The following is an 11,968-nucleotide window of genomic DNA, read 5'->3' as shown; positions in this document are numbered from 1 at the left end:
TCCAAGTCTGTCGAAATGCGCCAAAACGGGACTGGCAACACTGCGTTACACACTGACGGAGACTTACGTTAGTTCGAACGCGGCCACTTGCTGAAACTAAAGTACACACATACAGATACGCACCGTTTTTGGGGCTTTCGGAGTGAGGATTACACGAACACTTACTCGATTTTCGATTTTGTTTTTAATTTTCAAAATACATGTTTTGAAAAAAAAAATTCTTTTGTTAAAATACGATGAGGAAAAATGTAGCAAGCTTTCGCTGACAACAAAACGTATGTTAACAGGCTGACATTCCGCACGCGAATGTCTTCGCGGAAGTTCCAGGAACAGGTGACAGAGGTCGAGGGTCCCCCGGGATTGATGTACAAACAACAGTAACAACAACTGAGATGGGATCTTTCAGGAGGTTAGAAAAATAAGGACGTCTTGCATTCGGTTGGTTTATGATGTTTGTTTTACTTGTTTTTGGGGGGATGGAGCGTAGACAGATAATTTTTTTTTTTTTTCGTTTAAGATTTAATAAAACAGATTAGTCAAGAGACGTGTGTGGTGGCTTATGCCTCGGCTTCCGCTACCTTGACGTCACCCTTCTTGGACCAGTCGGGCTTCTTCTGCTCGATTGTGCGATGAAGAGAGGGGAAGAAAAAGAAACAGATAAAAAAGAGATATCAGTGATTTGGTGAGAGCAAAAAAAATCAATCAAGAATTCACAGTGTAATCACTCAACGGGGAGTGGGAGTTCTTAAGCCGTGCTTATCTGAATTTACAGTACCTGTGTGTGGGGTTCGTGCGCTCGGGTGACAATTGTGTAATGGATTATTCAATCACAGCACAAAAAAAACTAGATAGAGAGATTAGCCTATCGAGGGTGGACTTTTCTCAAAGAAAACGCAATCCATTCTGGCTTAGAAATTAAAGAAATAAGTTTTTGCTTTTACCTACTCGATTGTTTCTTCTTCAAGTGTGTGTGTTTGTGCGGAATCTTACAAATTTTGAAACTAAAAACTAGAACTCATCCATTTGCATGTTTTATGGATCTTTTCTGACAGCTGACAGCTGGCGACGTGTATTGTTTTTTTTTTGAGTTATCTCTTGTGTTCTTCTCTGCTGCTAGTGGTGGATTGTTTTGCTCATAGATCAACAGTTCAGTTTACAGAACAAAAAATAGTCACAACTTCGACGATAGATACAATAAGGCTTTCAGTTTAATTTTAAGACGTACACATAGTAATTAAAAGAAAATCAATTTCTGTTTTCCTCCTCCGCTCTACTTCTTCTGCCAGTCAGCCTTCTCCGATTTCTTTGCCTGTGAAAGGAGAACAGTGAGGAGGGGGGAGTAATCGAAGAAGAAAACGTTAATTTCCAAGTAAAACGGGTGGGCAAAAAAATTGTTCCTTCCCAGAGGCAATCCTAGTTTCTCATCAAAAATCATCACGTTGAGAACTCGGTGCCCTCGAAAAATTCCGAGGGGAAGGACAAAATCGGCCGCTCGACCGCACCCTACCGCTTCCAAAAACAAAAAAAAGGGTCCATCACGGTAGGCTTTGGTAAGAATCCAAAAAGTACGCAAAAAACAATCGCCTACTATTACTCGCTATGGCTTCGCTTCGGCCAGTGCTTCAAACAAACAGAAACTGATTGTCACTGACTGACACTTGCGGCGATGCGTCAAAATGAACCACAATCTCTCAGCGAGTGGAGAGCGGAAAACAAAAATCAAAAATAGAAGAGAGAAACATCGCGGTCACACGCCACTTACCTCCTTGTCTTCCTCCTCCAGGGTGAATTCCTTCTTTTTGACAACCTTGAGCTGGTTACGGAAGTTGAATTCGGCGGCCTTCTTCTGCAGCTTGGCGAATTTGTTCTCGTACTTGGAGACCTTCTTCAGCGTGGGCTTGACGCTGGAAGAAAAGGGTGGTTAGTGTTGTGTTCACGGGACAAAACAGGAAATGGGGTTATATCTGTGGTATAACCGCAAGGTTGACGTAGGACTATCGTTGGTTTAGTGATCATTTGTTTGAAGTTTCATCTGAATCAGTTCTCAATGAATGGATGAATGAATATTTATTGGAATTCGAAAACGAGAGCGTTACATTGGAGACACAAGGTTTTGAGCACCAATACCCTTTTGTCGACTGACCGAAGTGACAAGATTATCACTTCATTCGAAGGATAAAATGTCAACGAGTTATATGCCTTGCGAGCAAACTATTGATAGAGTCGAATGAACTGAAGAAGCTTTAAGTATCTCTAGTTCTAGACAACAACAACAACAACAATAAAATAGAGAGCATCTCGCAGCTTTCGTAAGGCTCCAATGAAATTCATTCCTACCGAACTACCGAACTACCGCCTACCGACTGACACAGACATCGGCCCGAAGTAGTCTATCCCGGTATATGAAATTGGTCGCTGAAACGCTGCCGCTGTCGGGCTGGCGGAAGGTTTTCAATCGCTGGAGGCTCGGGACTTGCCTGTCGAATCTTGCAACGCTGACAATTTATGCGGAGACTCGTTCAAATCCTGAACGTAGACGAGGAATGTTGTACTTCTGCCGAATCGGATTTATCGCTGTGTGGTGGTTCTGATGAGGGTACGCTACGTGGTATTCGGCAATCAACAGGTTAGTCACGTAGTTCTGTCTCGGAAGAATAACTGGATTTTGGGTAGCTTCATCTACCCATTCACAGGCGTTGATACGTCCACGCATTCGAGGGACACCGTAACTATCGATGATCGGACTCAGTTTGTACAATGGATTTTTTTTTTGCAAGATGCGCTCCCATGTTGGTGTCTCTGGGCTACTGTTGCGAATTAACTGCATTTCATCCGGGACAACCCAGCTCAACCGCAGCCTTCTTGGCCCGCTTGCGAACATTCATAACAAACCGATGGATATATCCAACCGATCTCAGCAGTCGCTTCCATTTCGAAAAGCGCTCGTAACATATCGTCGAATTGGTAACTCGATCTCCACTGTCGCCACTCGTTTTCGGGTTCCTGTAAAAAACCTGTTCAACGGAACTAGCGACTGTCTGGCTGAAATTCAGGAAGTCTTTGCCACTTTGTGCCTTCGTCCGCTACGATCAACTCACTGACTCCAAACGTCACGGTTGGTTGTGGCATCGATAGTCAGTGATGCTTGCAATTCAGCACAGGGAGTTGAGATACATGTTTCAACGGAACCACTCCTGTCTTCGATCCAACCAACGCGCTCTTTACTTTTCCTTCTTCTTCGAATCTGAAGTAGGCTACCGCACCCATTCCATTCTCGCTAGCATCACAGAAGATATGTAATCGTACATTGTTGGTTGATTTAGTGGACGTTTTAATTTGATAGCAACGATCCATATCTTCCACTTGTCGGCCAACTTTCCGCCGATCTGACCATCCACATCCAGAGCGCTAGATTTCCTGGAGTAGAATCTTCAGATAGATGAGGAAATTAGCGATGAGCCCCATGGGGCCGTATACCGCCATCAACGTACTCAGGCCTTCACGTTTAGTAGGCACTCTGTAACCGGATAACAGCTCTACAACGTGCTTCGACGATACCTTGAACGTGAATGTGTCTGCTATGGTATCCCACCACATTCTCTGTTGACATCTCCGCGCAGAAGTTCATACTTTTCTCCGTAGTGTATCTTTCACGTAGACTCTCGACAACAAAACTTGAATTCGACAGCCAGTTGCGTATTTCAAATCTTCCTTGTGAGTGAATGAATCGCACCTCACTGGCCAATTTTACAGCTTCTTCCTCCGTCTCAACGCTCGACAACAAGTACTCGACGTAATGCTCGTACTTAATGCACTCGACTGCTCTTGAATACTGTTTTTCGAATCTGTCAGCGTTCCGGTTCTTGACATAGCGCGCACTACTCGGAGAACATGCGGCACCGAATGTCATTACTGTCACGACGTACACTTCGGGTTCACTGTCTGGATTTCCGCCGATCCACAAAATCATCTAGCTTCGCTAATCCTGTTTCTTCATCATAACCTGGAAGAACATCTCTCGTATATCTCCCAAAACGGCGATGCGAATCTCACGAAACTTGTATAGGACAGCAAACAGAGATACCAGCTGGTCAGATCCTGTGAGAAGGAATGAGTTGAATGAGAAACCGTTGGCCTTTGCCGCCGCGTCAAATACGATTCGTAATTTCCCTGGTTTTTTTGGGTTGGTGACAAGGAAAATCGGCAAATATCAATCGTTGGAGTATTTCTCTGTCTTTTCCGTTGCCAAGAACCTTCGAATATATGCTTTTTCCTCGTACACCAACAGCTTCGCACGCATCTCAACGGCTAACTTAGGATCTCGCTTCAACCGCTTCTGGAGGCAATCAAGGCGTTTCAAACTCCTCCCTTTACTGTCCGGCAGTTTTATCTGATCATATCGCCACAGTAGACCCGTTTCGTCGCGGCTTCCTATCAACCGCGTTTCTGTGCAGAGTCTTCATCGCTCGCTTGTTCGACATAGACGAACCGGAGGTCTCCATCGACTTGGTTGAAAAATACTCCTTCTAGGCTGCATTTAGGTTATGTTATAGGCTTTTTTGACACACGGGCAGATATGAAAGCTGTGATAGCCACTGTAGTCAGAGTTGTTTGTAACGAATTCCAGCGCACAAAGGCCGTATATTATCCAACCAAGACGAGTCTTGGATACCGTTGGCTCATTTTCACCTCCTTCTACGCTTTTCAATGCATGACCTAAACGACAGTTGTTCATTCCTATGAGGATTCGTGGAGAAACATTGTCATAGGATTCCAGAGGCAGCCCTACACTTCCTGCACAGCTTCTGTTCTCTAATTACTGTCCAACGGAATCCAACATCCATATCGAGGAATTTTCTACACTTTTCCGGACCGCACAACCTCTTGGAGCATTGACCGAATGATCATCTAAAGCAGGGACTCTCAAACTATTTTGGGCAAGGAACCCCTTTTCCAGAATAAATTGATACCATCGATCCGCAAAGACTTTGTGGTTGGTCAAGTGAGTGAACTTGATACCATTTTCTCATCAATAAATAGACCTAAAATTCAGAAAATATCAAGTGTAATTAATTATTAATACATGTTTCAACAGTAGTACTTTCCCCTAAAATGTTAGTCATTCTTATAACGAGTTGGTTCATGTAACACTATTTATAAAGTATCTTGTCGACCCCTGGGAAACTGAAATCGACCCCAAGGGTCGATATCGACCACTTTGAGAACCCCTGATATAAAGAAATTCGGATGCTGGATTTGCTTTCTGAATGGCCATTGATGTAGTCGTCCTCTTTTCTTCCGCGTCTCTCTACTTTCAGAGCACTAATGAATGGCGTGACTCTGTTCAACCCTTGCCGGTGGAAAGCCCAATTCAGTTCAATAGAAGGCGGCAGTCTCTCCGTCAGTTTTTGGAGAAGTGCGACATTACACATGTACTCGTCTAGGCCCGAGGCTGTGATGGTGGCAAACACATTTCAAACTGGCACTCCGAAGTCAATTAGCGTGTGCAGTTTGTCCGCTTTCGGAGGTGGCATCTCCCGGATCTTGTCCACCAAAGAATGGACAATCCGCCTCTAGAGCCTTTCCCCTCAAGCTACGTTGTAGTCATAGCTTGTTTTCTCCAACACTGTATCCACAAATCCTAGTTGAACTCTCGCAACTTGCATAGAATAGCGGCCATTCTTCTGGATTTCCCAAGAATTCTGGAAGCTCAGACGGTTTCGCTTCTCCAAATGCCTTCTCTCCAAAGCCTGCATCTCCTCCAGCATGCTCATCCCTTGCGCCAGAGCCTCACCGCCCCCCTGGCTCGCAACGCTTCCATTGATTTGCAGTAACGGATTACTCGTTGAACTAGCCGTCGGTTCAAGCCCAGACACCCAACGCATCGGGTAATTCCTTATCCCACACACCGTTGACCTTCCGCTTTCCATCTGCAGTGGTTGATTACTAGTAGAACTCGTTGTTAATCTTCTACCGTTCATTATTTGCGGGTCCTGATGGGTAATCGTATATTCTGTGAATCCGTGTCGCCAAGCATCATTTGTCCGGACTGATTCTCAGCCGAATTCGCCACTAATCTGCCTCGGCCTGAGTTCAGATGTCACTGTTCCTTTTGATCTAACACACGTTGCTCGGTATGGATGTTGGATCCCTCACAGTTCGAGACCTACTGAGTGGTTTTCGCCATGTTCTTCTTCTTCTTATTCTTCTTCTTGACCTCTAAAGACTTTAAACTTTTACAGTTCACTCGTCTCTAGCACTTGTGGTGGGCCCTTGTGATGAATAGAAAACTCTACTTTAAACTCCCTCCAGACCTGCCTTGAGAAAGACACTCCATTCTCGTTCGACACTCATCGGAAAACTGTGTCTGCTTTCGAGATCACCAAACGGAACTCTGGCTTTCGCCACTAGCCCATCGCATAAATATGCATCTTGTTGGTTAATGAATCGAGAGGAAGTGTGGTTGATCATGGTAATTTGGAAGACAAACTAGAGGCGAATGAACTTTCTGAGTTTGAAACCTCTAGCGACTGAGCAATAATCGCTGGAAAATTGAATGATTTTTGGGATGCGAATAAGTACATAAGTACTTCTCTCCGGAGGATCCCCCCTTTTGGCCTTAGGGAGGAATCCTTAAAAAAGCCGACTCACCAATGCCGTTTGTGTGCACAAACAGGCTCTTGATGACGCCGTTCATCAGCGCTTTCATGATCAACGAAGTTAGCTTCGCCACAACAGCAATAACATGCTCCAATCGCTGGACAATTATAACAGAGTGAATTTTTATGTAGATTTTCCCCAGGTTCATTGGTTTTGAGGGCTGTGCTAGGGAAACACACAAATTCCAGCGATTGTATATCAACCGCTGCGCACTCATAACTAAGTGGATGTCCGAGCGGGCGGCCGCTCATATACAGATTTGTGTGATTTCAATAGCCTGTTTTGAACGCAATTTTAAAGCTATTGGAACAAGTTTTTGGATCACTGAGTAACAAGCATATAACGCGTAGACATTTCATCTTTCGAATGAAGTGTCTATCATCCCATTTCGTCCAGTTGTTTAGGAGCTATCAACGCCCAAAATCTTGTTGTTCCGACGTAACGCTCTCGTTTTCGAAATTTTGAACTTACACCCCAGTGTGGGAAATGAAAGACGCAGTCCTACGTCAAAGAAAAAACACAAATACTTACAATTTACCGCGAAGGTCGTTGACTTGGGCGTTCAGGTCGGAAATCTGCACGACGATTTTTTCGGAGTAGGGGGAGAGAAAAAAACGGCGATTAGTTTATGTTTCTCCTTCGTCGCAAACTGACAGCCGATAGAACTTTGAAGGGGTTAACAATCGTTAGGGTTTATTCTTATTTGAAACAGTTACAGGAAAATACTATATAGAGTGAAATTTACAGTTACTAGTGAAGAAAAAGACTCGGAAATATACAAATTAACAAAATTTAATCGATTACTTGACACAGCATTCAAAGTGAGCAAAAATCCGGGGTTTTAGTTCTACTCATATGAAATCATTATTTGTTGTTTTACTTTCATTTGTCAGAGGATTAACATTAGACAATAGTCAACAAAAACAAAGTTAGTAGAGCATCATTATTCGTTATAGTAGTATTTTTGTATATTTCTATAGGTGTGTTTGGGTGTGTCCAAGAAAGTGTAGTTGAAAGCCGGCATTTTCTTTCCCCGGAAAAATGGGTTAAAACTTTAGAGTGAACATTCCCTTTTTCCCGGAGAAAGTAACAGATGCGGTGCAAAGAAACACCAACATTTTATTCAGTGTGTTTTCTGTATGTGTGTGTGTGTGTGTGTGTGTGTGCGTGTGCGTGATTGAAACAACGAAAGGAAAAACGAAAAAATACAAAACATTTACTACAGTTTTCTGTTTATCTTTTATCCATCATACATTTAGCTACGCGTTAAACATATATACTCTTCCGTGTGAAGGACAAGTGAAAAGAACGCAAAACAAAAACGAAACGCGGAGAGTAATGCGGAAGAATGGGAGTCGCGCGCGATGTCACAATTAATAAACACAGTAGGTTGACAGACGTCAAACGTCGCCACGCAGCTGAGTTCGCTCTGGTTTTTGGGGGTACCAATTCTGGATTTCTCAGCACTTCGATGCGCTGAGGGAAACCCTTCTCGCCTCCCAAAAAAAAACTTCCAGGCGAGGGACGATTGTTATTCTGTTTATTTTTATTTTAGTACAACAAATTGTGAACAAAACTGGCAGAACACAATGACGGTGAGAGACAGAGAGATAGGGAGTGAGAAAGAGAGCAATCTTGTGAAGGTACTGCACAGTATGGCACATAAAAAGTGATTTTAAACTATATTTGTTTCTGTTATTTTAGAGAGGGAGAAAGAAAAATAAACAAAAAAAATATTTTTTTCGCAACTCGAATGACAACAACGAGATGATGAGAATAAGTTTACCCTAAGGATCCTGCTTTTTTTTTGTCTTCTATCATGTCAAATAACACATAACAACATTTTTTTTCGGTAAGACGGATTTTAGCCGCTTCTGGTTAGTACACTGCTAAAATGAAATTACGACTGAGCGAGGCGGGCGAAAAAGAGAGAGACAGATAAACCACAAAAAATAAGTTAAATTAAAATGAAAAAACAACGTGCATTACTGGATTAACGATACATCTTGGGTTTGCTGTTTCGTGCCTAGCGTTCCGATTGATTCAAGCGAATAAAAAAAAACAATAATAATGATGAGAAAAATTGGGGTTAGCTAACAAAAATTACATATAAATGAACGAAAAAGTTTCTTGGAAGAGAAAAAATCGGGCGTCAACACTGCGGTAGCAAAATGTCATACACGTTTGACAGCGGCTGGGGAAACACAACGATTTAAAAGACACTCGCGGAGGGTGAAATGTGAAACACAAAAAAAATGGAGCAATAGATGAAAACAAACCAAAAAAAAAAAGACATAGAAGAGAAGGAGACCGAATCTATTGTGCCATACTGTCTCTGACTTGATGTCTCGTTTCTATAGTATGAAAATCTAGCCAACGGAGGCCTTCTTTGTTTTTATAAGAGCGCCAGGCTTCCTCGGAAACGGAATAATATCGAGAAAAAAGCGGTTTTTTCTCCGCTCCGCTTCTTCGGTCACTCATGGAGGTGGCGTCGTTTGTGGTTGAACAGCTCGGAAACAAAGAACGAACAAACAGAAACTGTGAGTATGTGGACATGTTGTAACGGGGTGCCGTGTTTACCCTGGAAAGGTCAGACCGTCCAGAGCTTTGTTCAAAGTGTGTAGACTTGAGCATTTAATATTCTAAGTGTACGACGATAAAAGTGACAACGGCTTTCTGTTGTTGTTGTTGTGGTGGATATTTCTTTTTTTAATTAAATTAAATTGAATTAAAATATTGATAACTTTTGAAAGGAACGAGTGTTGTGTTAGTGATTCAACCAGAGAGAAGAGAGAAAGAGACAGAGAAAGGGCAGAAGAGAAAGTTTAGGAAAGGAAATCATGCGGTTAGTAACGGTTTGAAAGCAGACGACGGAAGCCGACTGTCAACACGCCTTCGTGGCGTGTCGCAGCAAGGCTTTTCACGGAGTCCATGCTACTAGCTGCCTCAACCCGGATGGTTCGTGTTTGTGCATCTACAGTCGCTCATTACAGAGCATGTCCAACGCCGGCTACGTAAATCAAATTCTACAACTCGTTTAGGTGACTCTACAAGCGATGCGTGTCAGTGCCATGTTTGTTCACACTCTAAACACGTTTCATGACCTTTCCTGTAATGTAATGTACAAAACCCTCTGCCGGTAACGACCGGCAGTAGGCCATGAAACGCCTAGCCCACCCTAAACGCTATCAACACTGAGAGAAAAAAAAACAACACGATATATACACAAACAACTGCAGATGTACATTCCAAACACACACATACTAACAGAACAAAACCTCTACTGCTAGGGTGTGTTAATAGCCTACGGGAATGTTGCATTCATGTGTTCTTATTTGACATTATCTAGAAAAGAACCTTGTCGCTTTGAACCAAAAAAATAAACCGGAGGGTGACTCGGTTTTGCTCGATGTTTCCAAATACAGAACCTCGTTCAACAATGGTGGGTGGACAATGGGCGGCGAGAGCATGTGATGACAGCAATCAATCGAACCCCTCGTCTGTAGTGCTTTATCAGTGCGCGACCGGGAAGCTTCCTGCCTTGGAATCCGTCAGCAGAAAAAAAAAGAGTTGGTGGGAAACACCCGTCTGTAGGGTGTCTGAGTTGGGACAGACTTTGCTCTGGACTACTCAAGCAGTGGGTTACCCCTCGGTACGTACATCTATTGCACACTGACGCGACACTGGCCGATCGTTCAACCGCCACGACACCATGACTCCGCCCACTGTCCACCGCCACTAAAGGGTTTCAACTCGTTCGATCGCGGAATTTGTTTTTTGACAGGTAAGTTCTGTGCATAACAAACAGAAACGTACACGTCAAGAATTACGACAGCTACGCGTGAGCGTGGCCTACTTTGTTTTCTCTATTCTGTTTGGTTTGGAGCGAATGACAACAACAAAATCAAAACGAAAAAAAAATTAACAAAAGAAGATTAACAAAAACAAATTTCAAACGAACAAGAAACTATGATCGGAAAACAACTTCAAAGTATTAGCTGTTTGGTTTTGGTATTTTTTGTTTGTTTGTTGGTTTTTTTTTTAAATAGATTCTCGGCAGTACCTCCCAATCTCTTTTCCGGACCTCATATTCCAAATCCCATTTTTGGCCTTCACACGTATACATACGGTTGAAATATTCTTTAACAATGTCTTTCAACTGGTCTGTGAATAGGAAAACGAATGTGCAACACGGTAATTATGGTTGATCAACGACAGGAAGAAACAAAGAAAAATACACTGAGATAAAAAATTAAGCTAATCTAGGTGCTTGTTGAGAGAGAGAGCGAGCGAAATCGATTTCAATCGTTTATTGTTTGTATTTTAATGGTTGTAAATGGCGATTTAATTTTTGACCTTGTTTGGGGAGCGAAAAACAGTTTCAAACTGAACAATTTAGTTGATATAATGAGCCATGAGTCTGACGATGACGCGTTCGTCCGCGTGGAGTCACAAATTGACATTGGGACACTGAGAGAGTGAGAGAGTGCGAGCGAGCGATCGATCGAGCGAGTGGGACACAGAGAGACAAAACTCAATCGGGGGATACGTCAAAACGTCAAGAGATTTTGGTGTAGTTTTGGTTGTATTTTGTATTTTTTTGTTTTCTTTCTAGCGGTTAGCTCCAAAATGGAATCGAAAAAGTAGCGCAAAACCAAAAAAATCTGTTGTTTAGCCTGTTTGTTGTAATGCCGATTATGCTTTGATGTTCTACATTTTGTTTTTTTTTTTTGCTTGTTGGAGTGTGAAAAAAGAGATGGTTTTAACAAAAAAGAAAATCATTCGAGCTGTTTTTTAGAAGTAAACAAAAAAATCATTCATTCTTGTGTGTTTTGGGTTGATGTTTGATTTGTTTTTTTTGTTGGCTGGCAAACTCGAAAAATTTTGACACTTTGGCATGTGGGTCTTTACCTCGCATTGTTTTATCTTTTCCATTCTTTCTAAATCATACTTGTCACCTTCCAAACCAATCACCCTATTGTAATATTCGCGACAAATTGTCTGTAGCTCGGCTATTGGATAAATATACGAGGATTTGAATCATTGATCAGTGCGTTTGCTTTGCGTTTTTATTTGTTTTCTTTGACATCAAACTGATTTTGGGAATGATTTTTTGGGGGTAGGCTCTTACTTTCCTCGACTAAAGACGTTTGCGACTGTGGGTTTGTGTTTTCTCTTCGAGTGAGTGTGTATGTGTATTCGAGTGTATTTCTAGCTGACAACTACAAAGGGCGTCGCGTATTAACTAACAAAAAAAAAGAATGTGCTTGGATTTCAGCTGCAAAAAAGAAGCTAAATCTGTTTGTAT

General features: G+C 42.4%; 1 protein-coding gene across 15 annotated transcripts in view; it reads right to left on the bottom strand.

Annotated features, from left to right (window-relative positions):
• The window catches only part of LOC129761858 (troponin I), a 57,491-nt gene that overhangs the window by 6,107 nt on the left and 39,416 nt on the right, over nt 1-11,968 (bottom strand). For 3 of the 15 annotated variants that reach the window (XM_055759672.1, XM_055759668.1, XM_055759673.1), the window contains exons 4-7: nt 10,724-10,824; nt 7,192-7,235; nt 1,763-1,904; nt 579-614 (exon numbers count right to left, since the gene is read on the bottom strand). In XM_055759672.1, the coding sequence (XP_055615647.1) occupies nt 579-614; nt 1,763-1,904; nt 7,192-7,235; nt 10,724-10,824 (323 nt within the window). Of the gene's footprint in view, nt 1-165; nt 615-941; nt 1,310-1,762; nt 1,905-7,191; nt 7,236-10,723; nt 10,825-11,571; nt 11,673-11,968 lie in introns of those variants that run through there. The other 12 variants (XR_008740486.1, XR_008740488.1, XM_055759671.1 and 9 more) reach the window with 10 other exon arrangements.

The sequence above is a fragment of the Toxorhynchites rutilus genome, chromosome 1 (genome assembly GCF_029784135.1).
Source record: "Toxorhynchites rutilus septentrionalis strain SRP chromosome 1, ASM2978413v1, whole genome shotgun sequence".
Lineage (NCBI taxonomy): Eukaryota > Metazoa > Arthropoda > Insecta > Diptera > Culicidae > Toxorhynchites > Toxorhynchites rutilus.
Note: the sequence above shows the minus strand (reverse complement) of the source record. Positions and strands in the feature narration are given on the sequence as shown.